At 44.1% G+C, this 26,591-nt stretch overlaps 1 protein-coding gene and 1 long non-coding RNA gene across 2 annotated transcripts in view; one reads left to right on the top strand and one right to left on the bottom strand.

Moving 5' to 3' along the window:
• Positions 1-4,642: 4,642 nt before the first annotated feature.
• Positions 4,643-7,316, bottom strand: LOC309677231. Its single transcript, XR_014269671.1, has 3 exons — positions 7,278-7,316; positions 5,658-5,750; positions 4,643-4,709 (listed from the first exon to the last, which is right to left on the bottom strand). It is a non-coding gene; the product is annotated as an uncharacterized lncRNA (long non-coding RNA).
• A 3,160-nt stretch (positions 7,317-10,476) lies between these two features.
• The window catches only part of DELE1 (DAP3 binding cell death enhancer 1), a gene marked incomplete at its 5' end in the record, with an annotated part of 20,266 nt that continues 4,151 nt past the window's right edge, over positions 10,477-26,591 (top strand). Inside the window, 10 exons of the mRNA XM_082490225.1 lie at positions 10,477-10,595; positions 10,736-10,829; positions 11,054-11,174; positions 11,544-11,687; positions 18,278-18,333; positions 19,963-20,056; positions 20,776-20,918; positions 21,680-21,838; positions 22,759-22,851; positions 26,300-26,456. Of these exons, the coding sequence (XP_082346351.1) occupies positions 10,477-10,595; positions 10,736-10,829; positions 11,054-11,174; positions 11,544-11,687; positions 18,278-18,333; positions 19,963-20,056; positions 20,776-20,918; positions 21,680-21,838; positions 22,759-22,851; positions 26,300-26,456 (1,180 nt within the window). The remainder of the gene's footprint in view (positions 10,596-10,735; positions 10,830-11,053; positions 11,175-11,543; positions 11,688-18,277; positions 18,334-19,962; positions 20,057-20,775; positions 20,919-21,679; positions 21,839-22,758; positions 22,852-26,299; positions 26,457-26,591) is intronic.

The following is a 26,591-nucleotide window of genomic DNA, read 5'->3' as shown; positions in this document are numbered from 1 at the left end:
TAGGAGTCACCTCAATTGTAATAAGCGTAGCGTTTTAACTTAGGCAGGAGTAAAGTGCACACATCCAGGATAGATATCAGCTGGGCAGAAAGCAGTCTAGAAAAAAATAATAAAAAAAAAAAGATCTGAAGGTTCTGATAGATCACAAGCTGAACAGGGGTTATTGTCCTGAGCAAAGAGAAGACACTACACAGACATATTAACAGAAGAATTACCTGCAAGACATCTTGCAGGTCCTTTTGCTGCACTCAGTATTAGCAACGCCTCAGTGCAGAGGCACCTCCAGTCTTGGGTACTGCTCCTCAAGAAAGGTTCACAGGCCAAGCAGCAAGAATAACAGTAATGGTTAGAGGTCTGGAAAACATGGCCTGAATCAAGAGACTGAGAACAGGAGATGCTCAAAAGAGAGAAGACCATGGAGAGATGCAGTAACGGTCCTGTGGCAGATAAAAGTCTGCTACAAAATGGAAGAGAAACAACAGTTCTGCATATGCCAGAAATGTCATAAGCAGATCTGATTCTGTTGTGGAAGCAGGAGATGGACTAGATGATCAGCTGAGATTTCTTCCAGCTTCACTTTTCAACGATTCTGTACTCAGCTGATGCTGATTAGAGTTTGTCTGTACTCAATTTGTCCTGATGTACCCCAGTGACTTCATACAGTAATTGCTCATGCACATTTACATCATTTCTGCATTAACATCATCATTAAGGTTACAGTGTTTTACGTTCATCTTACCATCTTAAGACCATCTGTCTTACAAATACCTTATCAAAATGCTATTTGCCAAACCAGCTTGACTCGCAACTCATTAATCAAAAGCCATTTTAATAATTAGTCCTCAAATAGTAATTCAATAAAATTTTTGTATCTTGATTTTCCTTTCTAACCAGCGCAATGGGCAAAAGGGTTTGGAATCACTTGGCACCACTACTCTCAGACTCAAAGAACCTAGATTAGAGCTGCTGGTGCCAGTCTCCCACTCCACCACCATAACTTCAGAAACTACTACAATTTTAGAAAAAAATGTATACATCTTGAGCCTCTCGGATCCAGATTCTTACAGACACCAAATCACTGCTGCTGCCATTAGCATCCAGTCCAATCCCTGGCACAAAAGCAGGACCAGCACTACCTACGTCCATTCTGAAATCGGAAGAGATGTACTTAAAATCTTCCCCAGATTACCCATTTCAGTGATTATACCTCCTATATTAACAATGTATTCCCAATGTTTCTGTTAGTGCAGTTCAGCCAGTTATCTCCAGCCACCTCCCCAGTGGGCACTGAAAACAATCTGAGATGCAGTGGCCAGGCAGGGCAGCTGACTGACATGACTGCTTTTTAGTCACAATTACCTACTCAGGGTGCCAAGGGAAAGCAGTGCTGCCTTAACAAATAATTATAATAATTTACCAATATTGATCAGAACCAGCTATAGCTCGGCTTCCCACAGGATCCACGAAATTAAATGGTTGTGCTGTAGTACTGCTAGAAGGAGAACCAAGACCCTTGGGAAGTTGTGCAGGTTGTGAGATTTATGACAATACAGCTCTACTTTACTGGCATGCAATCGGTTAAATCAACATCATCTAAAACCAGAAATACAAGCCACAGACCTTGTTAGCTCTGTATACCCTTACACCATTGTTAAATTGAGTTGATATGTCAGAGATTGGAAACCCAAAAGATACCAGATTTATCATCTTAATTCTTTACATTTCTTCGCAAGAATTCACACTGCTGTCATTTTCTCTTCCATTCTGATTACCTTCTTTGTAACATATTGGCTTTCTTACTTTTACTGAATAATTCCTGCTCTATTATATCTATAATTATACTAATAATTAAGCATGCCTTTTCATCAGCTAGCAGCTAATTACTTCTGTTCCTACCCAGCTTGCTCAGAAAACAGTCAATTCATCTGTATCCCTATCACTCTCATTGTTGCTAAGCAGTCAATGCTAGTCAGCAGTGGCACTGTAACTGGCGTTGTTTGGTTCACTCTGGCTTTAAGCATATTTCACAGTAGCTGAGTAGTGGTGCCTTTCAACCTCAGAGTGAATGTTTTTCACCAGTAAGGCAAGCTTTAGTCACACGGTGAAGTGCAGCACCTGCTTGGCAAAGACTGCTTATCCCCACCAGTTTCAGAGCACCTTTGGAGCTGTGAGTAAGCAGCTACTACTTACTGCAAGGAGCAGTCTGGAATTGGAGAGACCTGAAAAGAATCAGCCAGCAAACCACCCTCTACCGTCTGCAGTCTTAGTCCTTTCATGGTCAGATCTTATCCAAGATTTTGTTATAATGCAAACTGAAGTCAGGAAGCAGCCTAAACTCTCGTCTCTACTACTATCACAGCAAAGAACTACTTGCATTCACACACTGGCCTTTCAGACTTCTTGGTATACTGGATCATTGTGTGAGAACTGGACATTGTCACGAGGACTCTGCTGTCTCACTGTGGTTCCCACCAGCACAGCATAGACGGCTTCTGCCCAAAAACACCGAAGCTAGTTAGTATCAAACTTCAGTGATGTGGTGACAAATCATCCGAGGTTGCTTTCCCCCCCCCCCCCAATTACCTCTTATTTTATCTCTTGTAGGTTGGAGAGAGAAGCTGATGTTCCAGGGCAGGAATTCCCACCATCTCCAGCCCTGACAAACCACTTCCCTGTTTCTCAGTTAATGAAATCAGTGAAATTAACATTAGTGAAATGTTAATGGCTGGTATTTCTAGCCTTCCTAGACACTGGGCTAGGCCAAAACCCTTAATCCTTTTACCTAATTCATGACTGCACACTCTGAAATGAAGAAATGTTGGCAAATGCAGTGGTTGTGCTTGATTTCAGAGAAAGAGAATTCAAAAATGAGGAAATTTGTTTAAAAAAATGCTCAGAGTGGCAGCCAGAAAGGTAAAATGTTTTCAGATGGCAGGTAGACTATTTTAGGATTCTATATTGGAGGCTCAAAGCAAATACATATAACCTGTCAAAAAAGACTTGAGAGAAAAACAAAAAGCTAGCATCATAAAACAGCAGGATCAGGGAGGCTGTTGGAAGTTAAAAGGTATCCTGCAAAAAGCTGAAGTTGTGTCTGAAAAAGAAAAACTAAGAAGAACATAAATTCTGGCAGACTAAATGTAAGAGCACAGTAACATAGACTGAAGAAAGAGTTTAGAAGCAGTTTGCTAAAGGAATAAAAAAAAACATAATAAATCCTTCTTGAACACATCAAGAGCAAGGAGCTTGCAAGAGCCAGCGAGCTATACAGGTATGAAAGAAGCACTCAGAAAAGATAATGCCATCACAAAAAATCCCAAACTCTTTTTTTCAAAATCTCTGTTCACCTGGAGAATCTTGGAGAGGCTCCGAAACCAGCATCTTGTTTAGAAGGCATTCACAGACAGCTTGTCTTAAGGTTGTTAAGAGTAGATTACAAACCAGACAAAATTCATAACAACGTATCACTGGGCGCAGATGATAATCGTACAAGATTTTTACAGAATGTTAAAAATGAATCATCTGAGCTTAGCATGTAACCTTTTGCTGAAAAATGCTGCAATTATCAAAGGACTGGAAGGTAACTAATAAGAAATCAGTTTTTAAAAACAAATCTAGCAGCAGTTCGGGAAACCACAGATCTAATGTCCGTATTGGTCATATCGGCTGAAGTAAAGAACAGAATCAGTGAATACATGAATAAAAGTAACGCATTAAGGAAAAGTAAATATGACATTTGTAAAAGGAATCTGAGCCTCCTAAATCTGCTGGAATTCTTTGAAGGAGTCAAAAGCATGTAAATAACAGAGATCCAGCTGAGAAATTTTCCCCGTATTTCCAACTCACCCCAATCTTCCAGAAACCTCAGGCTTTTAAATAAACTACACAGCTGGGGACTACAGGTAAGGACCTCCCAGAGTTAAATAATAGTTTAATATTTGAAAAAGAAGATAAGACTAAAGGATGAGTTTTCACAGTGGAAAATGATCATCAGTGGAGTCCCATGGGGATTAAGGTCCACAGCGTTCAATGTGTTCAGAAGTGATCTGGAAAGTAGGTGGAATAGTGAAGATTTCCAATAAAAACTAAATTAATTAGGATAATATTTACTACAAAAACTCAAAGATCTCATGACACAGAGCAGCCCAATGATAAAGTGGAAGATAAATTTCAGCCCTGACAACTACAATCTGGCTGTCCACGAAAAGCAACACTAACTTTACACACAGAGTGATGGGCTCTGAAGTAGTTTGCAGAATTTAGGAAATGCATCTTGACATTATAATAGCTAGTTCCATGAATATATCACCTCATTGCTCAATAGCAGTCAAAAAAAAAAAAAAAAAAAAGAAAATCAAAGGTTCAGAATTCTTAGGAGAGAAAAGTATGACTTTGCCACTGTATGAATTCACAGTGCATCTGCTTCTCGAATCCTAAGTGCAGTTCTGGTAGCCTCACCTCAAAAAAAAAACCCAAAACTGTAACAGGTAAGAGAAAGGACACATGGCAGAATGACAAACATGGTAAGAAGTACAAAACTGCTGCCTTCTAAAAACAAAGTTAGCATGCAGAAGTTGAATAGGAAGTGATCACTTGCCATTTGTCTTTCCCGATTGCACTGAGCGGGCCAGCTGCCAGAAAGGGGAGACGGACATCGTATAAGTACTCTGTCACATGCCTTTTTGTTCAGCTGCAGAAGCCTTCATATTCTGTCAGACAAGAATTTCAAGGGATGTGTGAGAATTGTAACAGCTAGGTTTCATACACAATCCCAGCATGTTTTCAGGAAAAAAATATAATGGTAAAAAGGAGGAACAAAAGCCTGCTGTACTTGCAGTACTTTTTGTGTCCATTGCTTCTAAATCAAGATTCATTCAGCCTCTGCTTCCTTTCCCATCTGCCCTCCCCACGCTACAATTTCGGAATTAAAATAAATAAAAAAGCACTTAGGCAGCATTTACTAACACCTGACTATGGCAATCCAGCCATGTTGCTTGCCAGCCTCTACAGCGATGCATTTTAACACAGCTCCTCTCATCTTTTTACATTTCTCTCATTTTTCAAACTCCTCTGAGAATTGTGGGTTCGGTTTGTTAACTCAGCTCCTTCAAGGACAGCGCTACTTTTCATTCAGTTGTGCAGACACTCGTACCAATTGGTCCCATACCTGATAACAGCCTTAAACTACTGGCGAGCTATTAATAATAAGCAAGCAAGCGTTTTAATTGCAACCGGGTGCCTAGAATTTAGGAGCTGTACAAAGAGTTCCTTCTATCTAAAATATTATTGCCCCATTGTGCATTTTGGAGTTTAGCTCTCATTAAAAGTAATAGAGGGAAATAGTCTGTAGCAAACTGAACGTGTTTGTTTTCACAGTTCACCTCCTGCTCCTCTACACTAAAACACACTCTCACTCAGTGACAAGACCACAGCTGTTGCCATCTCTTACTTACCTGCTGAGTGCAATATTTAGCTTGAGGGACACTGAAGTTTTCTGTTTGTTAGTTATCAGGTCAATAACTCTCACCTTATCACTTCAGTTTCCATTCTGTTGATAAAACCTGTCAGCCTTCCTTGAGTGGTTCCTGGCCCTCAGAAGAAATCACATTAAATTGGCACAACCAAGTAAATCTGTAAGGGATGTGCTCCTGACTTACCAAAGGGAAGGGGGGGAGGGCTTGAATTTCTCTCCCTTTTCCTCCTTGCATGGCTCCAACGTCCAAGCGCTTAGAGCTGTGTTGAAATCCTCCCTACAGATTCAGTAGTTCAAGTCAGCTCAGGTCTTTGAATGTGGCCCAGAGGAGATGTCTCTGGAGCCGAAATTGATATGTTTAAGTGCAAGAGACAATAATCAGTTCTTCAAGTATAAGCTAAAAATACCCAGAAGAAAGTGGAATTCATAATGGAGATTTTAAAGATCTGTGACATACCAGAGCCTGCACAAGGCTTTTAATGAGAGAGAAGCCAATTTAATTGGTCAGTGCGAGCAGATGCTTTGCTGGCTGAGTGGGCTACGACATCTCACATTCCCACTTAATGCCAGGAGCATCACCGCTGTGCTTAGCATGGCTGCGACAAACCCATGTCAGAGGAGCGCATCGTCAGAGTCGGGAAGAACCTTGATAATCAACATCCCCGCGTTGTCAGATCACAGAGCCAAGCCACAACAAGATGGCACTAAAAAGAGGAGGCAAAAGCTGTCAAAGGAACGTTTCTAAAGGTAATTGCATGACTGACCATCTCCGGTTGTCATTTGTTTAACTGTTATACCAGGCATGAAGCTGAAACAGCCCATTAAGTTTTAAAGTCTGTTAACGCTGCGTTAACAGGGAGTTGCTGAGTACCAGGGTTAAAATCTGCAGGCCTCCCCTGTGAAAACACTTCTGGAGTGTATGTCACCGTTCATAGGAAACCCAGAAATAACTTCCATGGACCATTCAATTATAGGCAATCACCACACAGCGCTCCCTGTACTTGTGGCATGGCTCATCAATCAGGTTTTCTGTCATCATGTCTCTTCTCATAGCAGTCACCAGAAGGCTCTGAGCTCCCTCCGAATTCATGTGACATTTACTGTCAGGGGCTGTCAACACCACGAGATTCTCCCAGGGCCTCCGAGTTCATCACAAAGCAACAAGATATATCCCCAAAACGCACTCCCAGTTCCAGCTCTGGATTACAATGACTGACTGAGGGGCTTTGCAGCAGTCAGAGAAGAGTGAAATGGCAGCACAAGCTACAGCTTACACCCAAATACCTTCCCTTTCTTATTTTCTTGTTAGAAAAATACAACCGCATCAAGAGAGGTTTTAGGTCTATGATTAATTAAGACTTCCTCAAAAATGTCCCTTATAAACTTATTAAGAGAAAGATGAGATTGTTTACTCTGAAATTTAGTCTTCCCATCTCTAGCATTGATCCTGCATTCAATGTCTGTTTAACAATACAGTGACTTAGTGGAAAAAATTTATAAAACTTAATAAATTGCAGTTGGCAGTATTGACAGAGTGTGTATATGCACATTTGTTTTTGTATGAACATATTATAAGAAATCTAATAAAGTAAACCAAACACATTTTCTTTGTCTCTGAGCTGTGAAACTAGATCATCTGTAATTACAATGTTTCAAGTATACTTGGTCAAAGTCACATGGTGGGATTTTTTAGCCATAAACTTCTGGCTTTAGGGAAAAAAACACTGTTGTGTGTCAAAGCTTACATGTTCTTCTAAGTTACTTTGTTCAGAAAAAGAAAAATGCATATGGAAACCTGACTCACCAGAAGATGACTTGTACAAGACAAGAGGAAACAGCTCCAGCACCCAGGGAATAAAGTTCCAGTGGCAAACGTGCCTCAAAGACATAATCAAGAACTTGGAGATACGCTGATTTTGTCTGGACTTTAAAGGGGACCGGCATTAATGAGTGTTTAAACCAGTGAATAAAAGACTACTTTCAATTACAAGGTTTTTAAAAGACTTCAGAATGTATATAACCTCCTAGAACTTCGATGTTCGTTTTTAACTTGCTTTCTACCACCAGTCTGGTTTCCTCTTTCCACCAAAATAAACACATTTCTTAAGGATCACAGTATTTATTTCCCTACAGAGCAAAGTATTTCTTTTCCTAAAATTATTGTGTGATAACAGAGTTTTCTCAGCCTCTTCTTGTACACTCTGTGTGCTAGCCCACTGATCGCCATCATCTGAGCCCAACAATACTGGCAATTTTCCATCCAATTTGTAGTCCATTTAGCCAATCCATACCTCACCAGCTTGGTAAGACGATACTATGGGAGACCATGTCAAAGGCCTTGCTAAAGTGAAGGTAAACACCACCCGCTACTCTCCCCTTGTTCTCTGAGCCAGTCCCATCACAATCAGGTTGGTCAGGCATGATTGCCTATGTCAGATCCATGCTGGCTGTTCCCAAATACCTTCTTTTCTTCTATGTGCTTAAAATAAAGTTTCTAGGAGAAGGTGTACCATCACCTCCCACAGACCAAGGCTAATAGACTGTTTCAGAGTTGCCCAACCCTTCTTCTTCTTGAATGAGCATATGATGTTTGCCCTTTTACAGTCATCAGAATCCTCTCCTGATTACTGTGACCTTTCAAAGTGGCCCTGCAATGACATCGGCCACTTTCCTCAGCACCCTTGGGTGCATGGAACAAAACCCCACCACCAACAGTCAGAAAAGCTGTAGCAAGACACCCTGCACCTGCAGCAATTCCTTATGGCTTATCGCCTCTTCCTTCTCAATGTCTGTTCCTCCCTCTGACTGTAAGCTGCAAGGACACAAACTAGCTGAGCTAGAAGGACACAAGAAGCAGAACGTGCTGTCCTCCCACCTGCACAGCTCAAGTCATTTCTCTCTACAACATCTACTCCTTCAGCCACGTTACTCCACGCCAGCCTACATCTCTGATCTTTACTACCTCAGCTTTGCTCTTGCTCTGGACAGTCCCCTTCTTCGTCTCTCAGAATCCCCCTCCTGTCTCATCCTCATTTGGCTATTTTCCTTCTCCAGAGTAGACGACACATACACACAGCAATGGCACAACAGGCATTGTTCAACTCCTGTGGCACCCTCATGATATGAATCAAAAGAGTTTAGCTCTGCTATTGACTTCCCAGTTGTAGAAAAGACAGAGAGTATTGCACACCAAATGGCTGAGGACTTGAAAGGAAACTACAACTAACAGCATTAAAAATACAGTGATTAGCCAAGGAGATCTTGGATGAACCAATACCAACAAACACAGTTTAAGTTTTTGGAGCATTAATTACTGATATCAACTTGATGAGCGAGAAAATTAAGACAAGATTATAGAGTAGAGATGCTGATCTTTCTATTTTGCATGTAATTTTCATCCCCAAACAAACTGTAGTAGCTGAGGAAATACCACCCTACTAACATGAGACAATTACAGACACATTTACTAAAACAGACAACTAAATGACTTTGTAATTAAGATATTAACCAAATCTGGGGTGAAAAGGATAAAGGATTTGTGCCCATATGACACTACAAAAATATAAAAGCTATGGAAAACCAGAAGAAATTCTGTAGTTTAAAGCGAGCATTTAAGCTGATGAAAGAGAGTGATTATGTATCTCCTGGAAAGCCACACTTGGAGCTAAACTTGCCACCAGCCAAGCATAAAACACAGATAATACTGAACAAGAACTACGAGTTCGTAACAGGAATTACCAGCAAAGAGAAAACCATATTGTGGAAAAAACAGACAATCTGCCAGAATGACCAAGAATTTCTGCACCTATGGAATGAAGAAATAAACATGAATGTACACCATTCAGCTGGAATGAGCACGGGGCAGCAATACCCATACTTCTGAAGGTAACCACTAGGGTAAGGAGAACATAAAGCATATCTTTTTCTCACACTGGCATGCCACGCTCTCGGTTGGGAACTCTGCCATCTCCTGTTGCAACACCGTTGAAACAAACACACAGATATACAGCAGATGTAAGCCACGGCAGGCCTCTGCGAGCACCATCAATCACAAAGTCACGCTGACTGCCGACAAGACGTGGATGCAGGTTCATACACAACCCAAACCATAACTGCATGTTAATGCATTTTTTTACACATTCCCATTCACAAATATTTCGCTTATATACCCATTTCCCAAAGATAATTAATCCCATCACTGGTTACAGGAAGATTAACTGACTGAGTTTCTTATCACACCTGAAATTAGTTTTTTGCTATAAGAAAAGTACTTCGCAGTACACTCTTTTTTCATGTCTAACCCACTACAGCACTCAAATGCCCATCTGCCCCGCTGTTGCAGGCCATTCTGGATCAGGAAAAGGCACCACTTATTAGGCAATCACAGGCTCACGTATACTTCAGCACTTCCCACTACTAATTTGGTACGTACACTGTAAGTCCTCACCCCCAGGGCGCAGCTCTGGGCTCAGGCTCTCCTCACAGACACCCCAAACCTGCAGCACAACCAGTTGCCCCGGCCTCCCTGTGCTTTCCCAGGGGGATTCATCCCCCAGACCTGCAGGGGATTCCCCAGGGACCCTCCCCGGGACAAAACCCAAACCTATAAGGGACACCCCCCGAGCCTTTAGGGAACCCCCTCAGCACCCGCTGGGCCCACAGGGGACCCCCACGCACAGAGGGACCCCCGGGGCTCACCCGGCGCCTCTCAGCCCCACAGCACGGCCCTTCCCGCGCTCCGCCGGGCGCCGCTCTAGCTCCTCTCTATGGTATGGCGCCGCTCTATCCCCGCCCGCCTGACGGGCTCAGGCCGCCTGAAGCCGCTCCTCGGTGCTTTCCCCGTGCGGGCTCCGCTCTCCCCGTAGCCCGGTTGTTGGGGCCGCCGCCGCCCCCGGCAGGAAGCCCGCCGGGACTAGCCGATCCCCTCGGCCGCTGCCTCCTCTCTATGGTCCGGGCCGCCGTCGCTCGGCAACGCGCGCCCTCTCTATGGTCCCGCGGGCGGGATGTGGCGGCTGCTGCTGGGCCGCGGCCTGGGCCGCTGCTGGCCGCCCCCCGCCCGACCCGCCTGCGCCGCCGGCCCCGCCGCCGAGCCCACCGACGGCCGCGGCCCCAGCCCCCAGCGGTGAGTGCGGCCCTAGCCCGCCGGGACGCGGCGCCGGTCTGCGGCGAGAGCGGGGTGACCCCCTGCCCTCAGGTGGCTGCTTGGGGGTTGTGGGGCTGAGGGCCGATTTCTGGCTTCACGGTGTTTTCTGGTTGTTTTAGAGCGCCCGGTCGTCAGGATGGACAAGGAGGAGGAAGGCAGCAGCCCCTGCCCGGCCTGGTGCCCCGTTACTCCGTGCTGGAGGCAGTCACCTGGGTGAGGAGCAGCTGGGTGCCCCTGCCAGGGAGGGATGTCGCCGTAAGACCTTTTGGGGGTGAAAGGGGATGGGAGGTGTGTGGGCACTTGCGGGAGCCCCCAGGGAGGGGAGCTGTGGTGGGAGGGCTCCCCGAAATGGAGCTGTGGACAAGCTGCCGCATGGAAACGGGAGAGAAAGAGGGTGTTGGGGCTGCGTTCCTTGACTTGTGCCTGCTTTTCTTCAGGGAGCACTCGGCGCACTGCTTCTGCAGCTGGTCAGACAGATCTCGTGGCTGACACCGCTGCCGGATGCCAGGAGAGAGCACAGGTCTCTCTGGCTTTCTTCGTTGCCCTCTCAGCGGACAGGTTAGCAGCTCTGGCTTGTGAGAAGGGGTTATGGGAGGACAGGATTTCCACCTCCTGATACCTTAACTAAGACTGGAAGAGAGCTGTTGTGAGAAACTGAAAACCAGCTTTCGGGCTCTCTGGGGAGAGCGAGGCCTGGTATCTGTCAGGGGAATCTTGCTGTTTCTTAACAATTTGGTGCAATCCCACTTTGCATCCCACATTTCCTTACCTTTGTTTTCTGTTCAGGACTCTGCTCCCTGAACTTTCCTCCTGCTTGGCTTTGTGGTCAGAGCAGAGAAGGACACTGGCTAGATGCACTGTATGGTGTTGTCTCCTAAAGCAGACACTGCACAGCTAATGGGACCTGTTTTGTGCTCTGTATTTCAGGGGTGACTGAAACCTCAACCAGCTCTCCCAGTGCACAGCTGGGGTCCTGCTTCCTGCAGAAAGCAAGTCCAGAAGTTGTATCAGAGAACTCCTCCTCAGGCATCCCCTCAGGGCAAGGAGAGAACCAGCCCTGGGCAGAAGCAGGTATGTGCAATGTGCTGCTGCAGGGCAGGATACTTGTGGCAGAAGGACTTCTGAGTCTGAGTTCCCCAGGGCAAAGCTAGGAGCCAAGAAGTGTATTTATTGACACTTGAGGAGATGGGTTAGAGTGGAAAGAACTTCAGAGAGACGAATCAGGAGTCCAGAGACAGCAGGAAAAAAGCTGCTGAAGGCAGGGGAGAGCCTGTGCAGGTGGCATCGGCCTTACCAATACTGGTCTGCCTTAGCGACGTGATTGCAGCATCCAGTTCCTGTTCTTTTATTCTGGACAAATGTTTGTAGTCAGCAGGATTCAGGCAAATAGTGTACCAGTGATCTGGGAGACTTGTGTACCTGGTGTGAAATTAAAGGAATTATTTTATTCCTGGAAGGTGAGGGTGTATTTCCAAGTGCTCATGATGTAGATAAGACAGTGGAAAGAAGTATCAAAGATGTTCTTATTAAAATGAGTTTTGTAAAAAAAGGGAAGATATACCTCAAAAAAAATGAAGTCTCTTCCAGGAAAGCATGTCTTAACATGTTAAATTTAAAGTCATATCAAAGAAGGTCAGATGAGGCCGCCAATAGGGCTGCTCACTAATGACTAATGACACTAATAATGACTTTAGGAAAACTCTTAGAAAAGGAAGCCTGCTGGAGCCGGTAGAAAGGGGGACAACGTATGATCATGGTGTAGAAGAGGCACATAAAAAAGCCAGCCTACAGATTTGATGAGATGATGTAAGGTGTTGCAGAAAAGGTCAGAGGGTTTTCCCATTCTTTGCTTTCTTCCAGATCTTTGACTTTCTTCTGTGCTGATTTAAGCTACTGCCCATCACTGCTTATCAAACCCATCTCCTGCCAGAGGTTACCATTCCCATCAGTTGGCAAATGGAGCATTTTGTTTCCATGTCTCCTAATTAGCTCCAGGAAAACAGCCAGGTTAATTTACCTAAACTGCCAATTAGACTGTTTAACCCATCTGCTTTTGCCTGGAGCATATTAAGAAGCACTCAAACACACTGCCTGACTGGCAGATTACTGGACATGGACCTCTGGGAGAAGTGGTGGGGAATAAGTGGAGACAGTGCTGCCTTCAGTTGGCACAGCTGGACGTTCAGGAGTGAACGTGTGTCTGTGTCTGACAAACGGTTTCCTACTGAGAGTCAATAGGAAGAGCTTTTAGGCAAACTGATAAATTGAACAGTGGCAAGTCACTAAGGCCACATGCTCTTTGTTCAGATGTTCTTCAGAAGCTCGGAAATTGCTGAGACTCTAATGATGATATGTAATCCAGTGCTTAAATCTGCTGTATGACCAGAAGAATGAACACTGACAAATTGGACACTGGCTTTTAAAAAAGGGGGGGTGGTTTGATCGGTAGAACTGCAAAAAAGGTAATTCTGAGTTGATAGAAACTGCATTATAGAATAGAGATGTTAGATACCTGGATAAGTGTGCTATATCAAAGAATCAAAGGTCTTGGAAGGATTTAGGAAGCCATTTCTCAGGCCAGCTTGCTTCATTGCAGAGATTTAAGAGAGTTGTAAATCTATTAAGAGTTCTTTGGAGGAGTCAACAGGCTTGTGGAGCAAGATTATCCAGCTTTTAGCTTTCAGAAAATCTTTCTGCCAGAACCTAAAACAAAGCTGTCTGGAGAAATAAAGCTGATGTGAGGGAAGATGGAGAGGCCACTGTTGGACTAGTAACTCCTTAAAGTACAAGAAATAGTTTTCACAATGGAGAGCATTTACTGGTGGATTCCTCTAAGTCCTTTGTTGAAACCTCTTCTGTTCAGCACAGTCAGCAGCGATTTGGAAAAAAGAGATGACAAGTCAGGTGACAGAAATGGTACAAAATTATTCAGGACAGTGAAACCTGAAAGTCACAGCAAAAAGATTACACAAAAGAACTAAAACCAGGGTAATCCCAAGGTAGGTTAAATTAGTATACCCAGGGGAATGTTACTGTAAATACACATACGGAATGAGGAGTGTCAAATTAATAATTATATTGCAGAGGGAACATTTAAAGTCACCATGGATATGTTTTTGATAAGGTTAAGTCAGTGCTCAGCAGCAGTGAGGCCAATTAAATGTTAATTATTGTAAGGGAAGGAACTGAGGACAAGACAGTACTGTAGGTTTGTGTAAGTCTGCGATGCAGCCACAGCTTGAACACTTAAAGAAAAGACATTCCGTCTTAACAGTGACAAAAATGGCATAGAAAAGGATGACAAGGAGACAATTACATACAAATAGAGACTGACTTTTCAGCTTAAAAAAGAAGTGGCAGAGGGTGTGCTAGTGAAACTGAAAGTGTTGAGGGAAAGTGAGTAGCGACGATATTTTTCATGATACGCATATTAATAGGCAGCACTGAAATGGTCAGGTAGTGAGTTTGAAAAAAAAGGCAAAAGACAGTACATGTTTGACCAGGGCACAGGTAAATCGGGGAACTCATTGCTACAGGCCAGAAGTATAAATGGGTTCCAAGAAGTGATTAGGTAAAATTGCACATTCAAATTAAACTTAATTGGTCCAGCCAAAACCTCATGCTCAGAAGATCACAGAGCAGCTGATTGCTGGAAAGTTCTGCCAGGAAAAGCGTGACTTTATAATCCTTGTTCCTTACACTTTCTGCCCAAGCATCTACAACTGTCAGTTGTCAGAGATAATATATGTCAGAAATAATTTGATTTTGCTCAATACATAAGTCCTCAAGTTACATTCTCACATTATCCTGTACATCCATTTTGTGGGAATTTATTGAGAAGAGTCAGGGTGAAGAGACTCAGTAATTTTCACTGAAGAGTCTGAAAAAAGGCATAGTTTTGTAACGTGAGAAGTCCTGTGAATCTTGCTGTGGAAAGTTGTAAAATGAAGCTTGGTGATACCTTTCTCTCAGAGTATGTTTTACTTTCTACAGAAAAAGCTGCCTGAGATTTAGGCTTTATTTTTTTTTTTCTGGTGTTTAGCTACCGAAAGAGAATGAGGCTGGCTAAATCAGAAAGCAGCAAGAAGATGGGGAGAGCAGAAGGAGGGGAAGGACAGGCGCCTGGCAGATGATGCAGGGGAATCTGGTAGCAAAGTCTTGCCATTAGAGAACAGACCTCCAGAACTCGGAGTGGAGCAGAATGTACCTTCACTTCTCCAGTTTGCTGTTGCCAGCAATGGCAAAGGACTGTATAGAGAGAATTCCGCGTCCTCACCCTTTCTTTCTGTGTTTCAGTTGATTTCCAGACTTGCTTGTGCTGGTCTATGCGTACAATCTGCTGTTGCTGTCAGCTACTTCCTTACCTCAAGTTGCAAAGATCTTTGTGATGGATCCAAACATCCCAGCTTTGCAGATGAGCCATTCCAGTAACACATTATGATAGAATCTGTTACTTTTAGTGTGTTTAAAAAGAAAACTTTAGGAAATTCATTTAAAAGTTGCTGCAAATAGCATTCTGGATATTACTATCAGCAAATCCTGAGCTGCATGATCGCATCCTATTTTTTTCATGCAATTCGTGCTTCACTCGAAGCTTTTTTTGCCGAAAGTTAAAGGCACATATTGAACGAGCGGGTGATTACAGCCAGTCTCAGTGTTATAGCAGCTGAATGCTGCCCTGGGGAGTTGTATTTTACCCCTGGCAGAACTGTAAAATTCGTTATTTCAATTCTGAGATTACAGACATTTCGAAAGCGTGTTTTCATTTCAAAGCACGGTGAAACCAATTGGAAACACTAAAATTTTCCATGAGGAAGAAATCCTGGATTTTGTCCAGCTCTTGTTGTGAATTCATTCTCGTGAAGCGTTTGGATGTTTTGGGATGAGCAATCTAGACTGTCTATGAGAAGATTATTGATTCCTCGTTTGGAGCTAGCTTTGAGCAACATTTGATTAGTACAGGATGAACAGCGGGGAAAATACAAAATATTTATTAGCTGCTGAATATGTGAGCGTTGGGCATCCAGTACACTGAAAGCTGCAAGATTGCATGGAAAAAAGGATGCAGAGTCATGTTACATCATAGCACATGTTTGAAAAAGTCGAAGTAAAGTTGCACAGAAAATTCCAGCTGTGGTATTCCCAGCTTTTGTCTGCTTTGAACATAAAACCTGAAGAATAATTTAACATGGATCTGTGTGTGCAATATAGCAATTAATTTGTTCAAAGTCTAGTTCCTTTGAAGTTCTGCTTGACCATTCTTTGGGAAGTAAACAAACAGTTGGGGTGAATTTGTATTAACTAACGTCAGGTTGAAGGTTAATCTGAACTGGTTGTCTCATTCTGCTGAATTGGGAGGGGATTCTTTGCTGCCAGGGGGTGCTTTTATTTCTCTATTTACTGCTGAAGGAGCCTAAGCGATGTGTTTAGATTGTGTGCCTGGTATTGAGGCAGCTGCTCTGAAACAGGCGAGTCTTAAAAGTCAGGATAGCTGTGAAGAGATTTGATTTGAGGCTTGCCTGGCCTCAAAGGTGAGCTCTGAGAGAATGCATTAATCTAGCTCTTCAGGAGATGGAGCTGGGTGTCAGGATCGGTTGGTCCCTGTGTTTTCTTCCAAGTGACCTTACGCTCTTTGGGAGTGGTAACTCTAATCTAGGGAGATTACTGGGATTTGGGTTAGGAGGGAGTGGGAGAGCGGCAGGCAACCGTTTTGCAAGCTGATAAAATTCAGCACTAGTTTCTGTTTATTTTTCACGGGGTAATGGTTTGTCCAATTTACAGCATGTTTTCTCAGTAACCAATGAAGCTCTGATTTAGGAGTAGATGTCTATGCTAAATATAAAGTGGCCTGAAAGCATGAATGTACTAGTTTTGTTTAAACAAATAGTTGGGAGCATTTCTAATATAGACATTTTCTTCAGTGAGATTTACTGTTGTAAGTATGGCAAAAAAATAAATTACATCAGGAGGGAGATACCTGAACAAGAGATAGAGCCTTATGGTGAGAAAGATCAGATAATTTTATGCCTGATCTGAAAATAAATGTAAAGCACAACTAATAAATTCGTAGTTTACATTACTTTTGATGGAATGATGAATAGAAATTGTGTTTTCCATGGCGATCTTGCTTGTTGGGTGAGTGGGGCTTGTTCAGATAAAATACATTTTAATACAGCTAGAGGGGAATTGTTTATCTGGGAATAATGAGGCTGCAGCTGGAACATAGGCCAGGGCTTCATGTGCGTTGTAAGACGGTGCAAACACTGCAATAAGCAGTCTTGCCTGTTGCACGCTCATTTTTGCCACTGTGCCAGCACAAGTGCTTGTGAGTGCCAGAAATCAAGGAATTGGGCCCACAAAAGACTGTTTTTTTCACTCATATTAGCTCCCTGCTCTGCAGCCACACAGCTTGGCAGGGAGACGGGGGGACACGGGGAGGGCGCAGCTCCTTCTTGTGTTATCAGCGCTGGCTTGAAGTGATCCAGGCTTCAGCACCTGGTGTTAGGTGCCCGGTGGGATCCAGCTGCTTATGGTGATTCAGGTTAAAAAAAATTGGCCTCAGTCAGCCCTTCCCTGTTCGTCCTCTTTGCTGGAGGTCACCATCCTCTTAGAGTAGCTGGCGTAAATGCCTGTGTAATCACTTCCAGCACAATTCTGTTAAGAGCAAGGTGGCTTAGCTTTTGCTGTAGATCTTTTCATTAGATAATTCTGATTGAACCTGGTCAGATAGTGGCTGAACACGTGGTTGTGCCAGCGTATCTAAGGAGGGCAGCGATGAGCGAGTGGGGCACATTGGGGTGATAACCTAAGCCTGCATCCGAGGCAGCCAGAATAGCGTGTCTCATCATCCCCTTTGCAGAAACAGAACTGTACCCTGGAAAGAAATTACCTGGAAAAGGAGCTAGGGAGGCAAGCACCTAAGCGTGAGATCTTGGTGTGATGCCCCGGGCAATGGGAATAGGAGCACAATTCTGATACATGCAAACTAGGCAGTTACGGATTCGAATAATGAGGCAATTTTACCCTTCCTGTGCCACTGGTGAGAAGGTCCGCACTTCAATAACAATGTTGAAGATTCGGGAATAGTGGCAAAAAGTCATAAAATTAATCAACTCGGGCAGAAAAGTACTTCAGTTGAAAGACATGAACAGCACGGTCTGTTTAGAATCACAGACTAGAATCAAGAGGGGTTGATTAGTCGTATCAGGACTTTCAAAAGGAGAATGGGCTTTTTAGTAAAGAGGAAAAAAAAGCCTAGAAGAGCCAGTGCCTGTGAGCAGAAACCAGATGTATTTTCATTTGAAATGAAGCACAGAGGTTTAAAGCAGCGATTACAAGTTGGTGAGACAAACCTGCAGAAGAAGCGGGAGATTCTTTACCATTTGGTGTCTTCAGATCAAGATTGGGGGCCTTTCTGGAGGAGGTGTGTTAGCCAGCTGCAGCTTACAGGACTGTATTCATGTGGCACTTTGTTGCTTATACAAAGGTCAGATTGGTCAGCATCACTTCTGTTCTTAATGTCCCTGGCTGGGCAGGTGACCAGTCCTCTAGGAAAGAGCTGTGGAGTAGAGAGGATGGGAACAGGATGAAGAGGTGAAGATACAGCATTTGAAGATACAGCATTGCTTAAACTTGCTTTTTTCTTCTTTTTTTTAATGTAGGAGAATTCCATATCTCCAAGAACTCCAGCGTGGGGACAGTTCTCTGCACTCCAAAGGTAAGCTTTCCTTTTTAGCACCCTCCGCCTGCACCTGAAGACCCTTCCCTACAGGAGGATATCTCCATGGGATCCCAAGCCCAGCCTTAGCAATCCACTCACACACACAACTGTTTTCTGCCCTGCGTAGCTGGAGGCTAGGAGAAAGAGAGACGTGATATGCTGCCCTATGCTTTAGCCAGAGCAAAGTTCCAGGAACTACAAATAGGCATCCCCATTCTTTATGGTGTCTGTGCGACTGAGGTGCTAGTAGAGAAGCACTGAAAGAAAATGGCAAAAAAAAACCAAACCCCCGAACAATAAAAAACTACCCTATCCAGTAGCACCAGTCTGTTCTTGTGTATTTGCATTTTGATGCAATCTTTCACTAGGTGATTACATGCTGTTGCTATTTTGGTTTTTACCAGACAACCCATGACTGGAGAAGGGGGTGTCAGTCCTCCTAAAGCTGCAAATCAGGACTGGCTCTTATCTGTTATAGAGAGGGAGACACTTTGGGCTTGAAAACAGTGCACGTCAGCTTGAGAGTCACAAGGCCGTGAATTATATTACTGTTCTTGTTGTGATTAAACCTGCTAATTCCTTGCAATTCACAGTCTTAGGTGCAGACAATTCCCCATTTTAAAAATCAGTCAGCTGAGCAATTGCTGAAGGACAGTTTGGACAAAGTGGAGGTAAATTCAGTAGTTAACAGAGTGAGATCCTCTCTTTGACATGGAAGTGACCTTTGCTCCCCCACCAGAAAGGCATTCACTTGATCTGCTGAGGGGTTGAGCATCGAGCTGCCCATCCTGGGAGGTGCCCCTTTCTGCAGGGCCTGTAAGAAGTGTCTCTAGCTCGTTCGTAGGTAGTGGAGCAGCTCTCAGGAGGTTCTTAGGAGAGGAAAGGAGTTGGTCTGTGCCTTGTCCTCTTGTGAGCAGCTCTGAGAGCTGGCTGAGCGGTAAAGCTCTTGGGTGGCAAGGGGCATTTTTGGTGTGTGACTTCGCCTGGGTGCGGAGGCATCTCAGCTGGTGTGCAGTGTGTACTGCTGCCACTCGATGGCACTACATTTGTACGCAAGCTGGGAAGCTAAAGCTGCAGGCCAGGCTAATCCACCTCCCACCTCCCAGAGCTGCGGTAAAGTAAAAAATACTATTCATTACTGAGGAAGAAAAGACATTGTCTCTGCTGTGCAGGATTTTATTAGGAGTGTGCAGTGTTCAGTAAGCTCACGGTGTGGGCTCAGCTTGAATTGTGTAAAGTGTGTACAAATATGTCAGTGCATGTTTGGCAGAGACTGTTGGTGCTGTTGACATGATATGGGAGGGTAAACAAGGGCTACTTTTGAAGTGTGGGGAGTTGTGAGTGGTATCAGGCATTTGCTAAATTCTGAAAGGTCTAATGATGTCCGAGAGGCTACATCAAGCTCCCCGGCCAGAGTGGAGGTGAGCAATATCCATACAGCTTCCCTAACTAGATGGTTGTGTAGGACAGGGAGATTTTTCTGTGGACACAACGCCAGATTACGTCACCCTCTTGATAACTGTAGTACAGTACAAATGTGTCTCACTGCTCAGTTTCCAAGAAAGAATCTCCTATAGGGTTTGTATGTTTTTGCTGTCTTAATGGCTTTCTTCTTTAACTCCTCAGGGTGACCCAGCTCAGCGAGGACATTTAGAGGAAGCTGCTTTCCAATTGCAGCAGATTTTCCGGATTGACATTTCCATTGCACTGAATATCCTCGGTAATGTGGACTTGGATTTGTTTTGTCCTTAAACCACACATTTCTCTTTTTGGAGGACCTCCAAATTGTTGCAGGTCTTGTGTGAAGGCAGAGATGGCATATACCCAAGCTGAAGCCTCCTTTCAGCAATTTCAACTGTGCTTTGAGAGATTTACTGCCCTTTGTCCCATCCTGCCACCTGATTTATATCAGCATATTTAAATCCAGGCTTGGTTGAAGCCTGCACTGTTGTTCTGACATCTGTAGTTGGAAATTAAGCCATCTCTGTCTTTTTTTGCAACACGAGCTGTCATATCCTTGTATCCTTTCTCATTGTCCGAGATCTCAGTCTTCCTGGCAAGCTGAAAAAGCAATTGCAGAATTGCAACTCTAAGAAGAGCTGAAGGAAGATGCAATGATCTAAGAAAAAAAAACCCTGCCCTATATACACCACTAGTTGCAGCACTAAAAAAGTGAGCCGCTTCTGTGCGGGCCATACGTTGTGTTAGCCTGTGATCCTTCTTTGCAGTGAGACTAGAAAAATTCCTAAAACGCAGCGTTGCCATTCTTCCTAAGGAAACTTTGCTCCTGTGAGTGAGGGTTGGTGAGCCAGCCAGAAGTGGACCGGAGCACTTGGCATGTGCCAAGGAAGGCCCAGTAGCCACAGGGGAGCTTGCTTCATTTGAGGCTGCATTCTGTCCATTTTCTTTTCCCCTGACTTTACATTGTGTTCTTCTCAGGGATTGAAAGTATGAGAGCGGGGCATTACAGGATAGCCTATACCTGCTTCAAACTGGCAGCGGATCGAGGCTACAGCAAAGCCCAGTTCAATGTGGGTCTGTGTTACGAGCATGGCAGAGGCACAGAAAAAGACTTGGAAAAGGTACCCACGGCTTGCAGGGTTGTATATGTGCGGCACAGACCAGGAGAGTGGTCTTTGTTGGGTGTACAAGCGCTTTTCTCCTTTTGCATGGGTTTGACAGTCTGAAGTCTCATTAGAAAATGCTGGAAATAACAGAAACTGCAGGTCTGCAGTGCTGGCTTAAGTGTCATGGATCCCCTCAGAGCAGAGATGTGCTACTCAAATCCCCTTTCCCATAGCTTCTGAGGTCTTCTTGTAGGTACACAGGCTGTGCCACTAACACCCAGGAGAGTACCAAGGAGAAACCTGTCATGTTACTGTATTTAAAACACCACTGCACATCCGAGGGTTTCTTTACATCTTGAGCCATCCAGTTCTGGTACCTTAACTACAGCCTGCCACCTAGTGCATGCTGGTCGTAGTCAACATCTTCTGTAGCTGGAAAGATCTGCAAAGGCAGCTTGTTTTGAGTAATTGTGCAGATCCCCGTTGGCACAGGGTAAGCTTTGGTATTGTTGGCCCAGTGCCATCCCCTTCAACACGGGGAGTTTTGACTAGAGAAGGCAGGGTGGTTGGAGGGCTCTCGTATAGTCACAGTCCACTGTCTCGCTTAATCTCGTGTTCTTCAGCGGGGAGGTGTGGGGAGAGCTGCTGGGGTAAGTGTGTGTAGCTTATGATAGATCCAGACAGAGAGGTTAAGCTTGTCCTGGCCAGAGGGGAGTCATGTCAGGTTTGAGGGCACGTATTACCTGAATCACACAAGTGTGTTTCTGTTTTTCCAGGCGGCTTTTTATTACTACCACGCAGCCAGCAGCTGTCACCCCATGGCACAGTACCGCTATGCTAGATACCTCTTATGCCACAGACCTGAAAATGAATGGGACAGGCATCAGAAGGCGGTGACTTTTCTGGAGCAAGCAGCTATGGCCGGGGTTACAGAGGTTAGTGTCTACAGCATGGGAATTCATAGGAGAGAGTCAGCAGAGAACCCTGTCTAAAGGATTTGTACCAGAAGACATCCTAGAAAGCAGCATTTGTGGGACTGGAAGCAAAATTCCTCTTACATATTTATAGTCCAGACAGTGTTTGGGAGACAGCCCTGCCTGCACATGGGAGGCAACTAGGTACCCACTGTGTCAGCAGCATTGGTTGTCTGTTTTGCTGTTGGGCTTTTTAATGTGGCTCTTAGGTTAAAGACACCTAAATTAGACCATTGGCTTAGGAAAACTGACTTGCAGTTGAAAATGTAGCTCTGTGTTTCATCTCCTCTCAATTCCAAGAGTACAGGTTGCTTTGGTGGAGGAACTTCCATGAGTTGCTTGAAGTAAGAACAGATCCTCATTTTGTATCTGTGACTTTTCAAGATGATTCATCTGTGTGGATCTGTGTACCCTGCCCTCCTTTCCCACTCTTTAGGAGATGCATTTAGGCATGTGCCATCTTGTGTTGCGAATGGCAGTCGTTCTGGCAGTAAGTGTATCTCATGTAGCACACTGTTCCAGGAAGTGCATCTGCTGTATCTTACGGACAGCTCACGGGTAGGAGCCGTTCTCCGGCTCTGACTTCGACAGTGCGGTTTGAAACGATATTCTGAGTCTTACGGTGTTAGTACGGTGATGTAACTGCACATATACTGGAGTTCTATAGATGAAATGTGATTTTTCGTGTTTACCATGTCAGACTGATTTTTCCTAGGACAGACTCTCCTTCTCTCAGCAGGCTCTGCAGCAAGCAGGGTACTTAGCACACCCGTCTTGCTGCAGTAACCCCGGCATTTGAGCAACTTGCAAAATCAGTAAAAGAACTGGAGTAATTAAGGGGGAAAATCCTGGCTGATTTGTATCGTGTGGTTTTGTTGCAGGCACAGGCTTATCTTGGAGTATTCTACATGAGGGGGCTGCAACCTAAGGAAAAGAGAGGTCTGAAATACCTGCTGCTGGCAGCAAAGAACGGCGTAAGTAATGTCTTTGTAAGCTACAATTGTTCTCAGTTTGGGATCATTGCAGGTTATAGGTGGCAGATTTCAGGGCTTTTTGGAAATGGGAGTGAGTGTTGAGACTTTACCGCACTGTATGAAAGGACAGAGTGGAGCCTTGGTGCATCTTGGAGAGGAAACAGGCCCTGGGGCACAAACCCTACAAAACATGAATGTAGAAACAGCTCTGTTGAGTTGGAGTAGTTCTTACAGCACCAGTGCTTACATTCATCTAGCATAATTTTACAGGTTTACATTATGGAGCGTCTACACCCTCTTCAGTCGAACTCCTTCACTACTGTATCATTTTGAGAACTTTGTTGAATCTGTTCTTCAAAATTGGCCCACTATTTCTTGCATTCTATAGAGAGGATGAAAAGTCTATTTCTGTTTCTTTGCAGGGACCTTAAACATACTTAAATACTTGACTCTCCCTTCAGCCTTCCCCTGTTGTTTGAGTTTATTTTCACACATCATGTTGTCTAGATCACCAACAGTTTTCTTGCTTGCTGTTGAACTTTCTCCAAGTGACCCAGGCTTGTTTTTTTTGAAGGGCAGTGCCACAATCTCAGCATAGTACTGCTCCTGAACCTTTACCAGCATTTAGAGTAGTGGAAGTATGACATCCCATGTCTTGCAGCCAGGTTTCCGCATCCCACAGTTCTGTTTCTTTACAGCACTGCGACATTGTTCACTCGATTTCAGCTTGCACTTGCATTGTAATAGCCAGTTTTTTCTGAAGAACTTGTTCATTTTAACTTTAGTCCCCACAGCTTTTGTGTAATGGAAAATAATGAATAGCTATTCCCTTTTCTTCTGGCTAATACTTGTGATTCTGTTGCCCTTTAGTATGTCCTCTCTGAGTCATTTCTTTTGCAGGCTGCAGAGCGCTAGTTTAGTTTGTCTCTCCATGTAGTTAAGCTGTTCCATTTTGCTTGTCAGTCTTCTATTTGTCTAATTCTCCTTTGACCATTTTAAGATGCTTGGCCTAAAACTGGATTTAGGGTGGACGTATGCCAGGGATCTGACATAATGAGATCCTCTGCTTTGTTCTGTGTTCCCTTCCAATAATTCCTAATATTGTGTGCCCTTTTGCCTGCCACTGAGCAGTGACTTGATGGTTGCATGAAACTATCACAGTGACTCACAAATTTCTTTCTATAGACACTATTTTACATTTGTCAACACTAAGTTTCCTCTGTGATTGTGTTTCCCGCTCTTAGTCTTGTGAAATCTTCTCTAATTAATTCTTTACAGTAAGTTTGATCACTCCAAATGATGTTACATCACTTGCAAACTTTGCCACTTCAGTTTTCATGCACTTTTAAGAATGCAGACACTGTCAGATCACTGGTGGGACTAGACTTGACTAGCCACAGCAGCTCAGACATCATGATACAGTATTTAATTCCAAATCTGCTAAAGAGCTCTCATAAGCTGCATCATTGACTCCTTTCTTCCAGCCTGATGTCAGATGTGTATGCTGCACAATAGAACAATGAATTATCTCATTAAGTAGATGATTGTCATTTACTGAATGCCTAGTAAGCCCTTAACAGCAGAAAATCTAGCAGGTAGCTGCAGGTCCCAGGGGTACCTCCCCGGTAGATCAGTGTTTTGCGTGTTTTGGTCGCAGCCGTGACCGTTCTCAGAACCCAATCATCTTTCCCCATCTCTGCTTCCCAGCGGATGCCAGCTGCGGATGTGCCACAGCCTCATCCTTGGTGGCAGGCTTGTCCCTATGCTCTCTGGGATGTGACCCCACACGTTCTGCTGGGAGAAGGGCTCCATAAGTACATTCTTTTCCCATAACACTGGAGTATGATTTTATGTGTAGTTGGTTAAAAGAATACTTGGATATGGGTGAAGCAAGGACAGCACCATTTAACTACACCTCCAAAAAAACAGGCACAAAAAGTCATGGTTTCAGTGTTTCTCAGGTTGTTGCTCTGTGCCAGAGCCAAGGGGGGAACTCTGACAAGTGTTCTTCCAAATACAATGACGCTTCAGCAAACTGTGGTTTACTTTGATTACCACTTTTTATCCTCCCTTATTTTATGCATGCAACCATGGAATATAAAAACCATATTAAAAAGCGTTGTTGGAGAACTGAGTCTGACCTTCAGATTTTAAAGTATATCGCAGTAATTTATGCCATGCTAATTTGGGGATCTCTTCTCCTTGTGGTCTTGTCTTTGAGGTGTTCATCGTATAAGAGATGGCTAGTGGAGTACTTCATGCTTATTTAACCCTGTCTCTTGTCACATCTGAAGTGCCAATCCTTCAACATGTTTATCTCATTGCTAACGAAGTTTATTGCTGTCATAAACTGAGACTTGCAACATTTTGCAAAGCACCCACTCATTGAGTTCTTCGCTTTCCTCTACCAGCTACATCCCAGACGGCAACACTTGCAATATGTTCGTTTCTCATGGCTTTATTAAAACTTGTTACTTACTTCTTTTTTTCTCTTCTTTTTTTTTTTTTTTTTGCAAAGCCTTGTTTAGATTATATTTCTAGCAGTCATAGTCTCCAAGTTATGTTGCTGGCTGTTTTGCTGGAAGAGGTCTGTGTGACCACTAGCCCATGCTGTCTTTTCAATATCTTCAGGACTGTCGTCTTGCTTTCTTGTTATCTGTGCCACCCTTCGCCTCCTACTGGATCTCAAAGATAAAGTGCACAGCCAACATGTAAATATATCAACAGGTTTGGATTTGGCTTCACTGACCAATCTGCAGTGACATCTTCTGATTTCTTTCATTCTCAGCAGTTAGTTATGTCTGAGTATTTTGGTGATTTTTCTCTAGCACTTATTTGCTTGACTTCATTTTTGCTACTTCAGATTTCTTCTGGAATATAATTAGGCGGGGCTGAGTGAGGCAGTGGTGCACTGTTGTGTTGATGGCCTGATGCTGCCAAGGGGAATCTTCCAACCCGTGGCAGCAAGTACCTCTCTGGCATTTGTTATGTTTTCACAGCCCTTCTGCATGAACTGTAGCAGGGCAGTCCACAGGGTGTGCTCAGAGTTTGGGTGTGATCAGGATGTGAGTGCAGTCGAGGCTGCCCAAGTCCTCTTAGCTTTGACCCCTGAGACAGTCGGGATGCTTTGCAGGGACAGCTGTTCCTTTGTTCTCATTACACAGACCTGGATGTTGAAGGGAAATCAGTGAATTTAATTGGAAAATGATAGGATAGCACAGAGTCAGAGATAGCTGGTAAGAAATTCTGCTTCAGTATGTGCTCACAGAAGGGACTAAATTACTGAAGATATGGTCTGAGGGATAGAGGAGTAAACTTTAAAGAAGGTGACCAAAGATAGAGCAGTAAACTTTAAAGAAGGTGTTAAAGACTCTCTGTTCTCCTTTCATGTGCTGTCGTCACTTTTCCATCGTGTGAGGCTGATTGCTGTGCTTTCTCTTGTGGCTAGGATGCCCAAAGCAGGTACCACGTGGGCGTTTGCTATGAGAAAGGCCTTGGAGTGCAGCAGAACCTGGCAGAAGCGATGAAACACTACCGACAGTCAGCTGCTGCGGGGAACAGGAAGGCCCGGGAGAGACTGCGAGTGTTAGAAGAGGAGGTGGAAGGTACCATGGGCAGCGGGGGAAGAGGGTGCGCAGAACTGCATCGTGTAGTGACCCCATAAAAGCAGGGCCCATGTTGCCAGAGGAAGGGTAGCACGGGGCCATGCTATAAAGGAGTCCTTTTAACTGAAGGGAAGG

The sequence above is a fragment of the Vanellus vanellus genome, assembly GCF_965231255.1.
Source record: "Vanellus vanellus genome assembly, chromosome: 13".
NCBI classification, from domain to species: Eukaryota; Metazoa; Chordata; class Aves; order Charadriiformes; family Charadriidae; genus Vanellus; species Vanellus vanellus.
The sequence above is the reverse complement of the archived record's forward strand: the minus strand, read 5'-3'. Positions and strand labels throughout refer to the sequence as shown.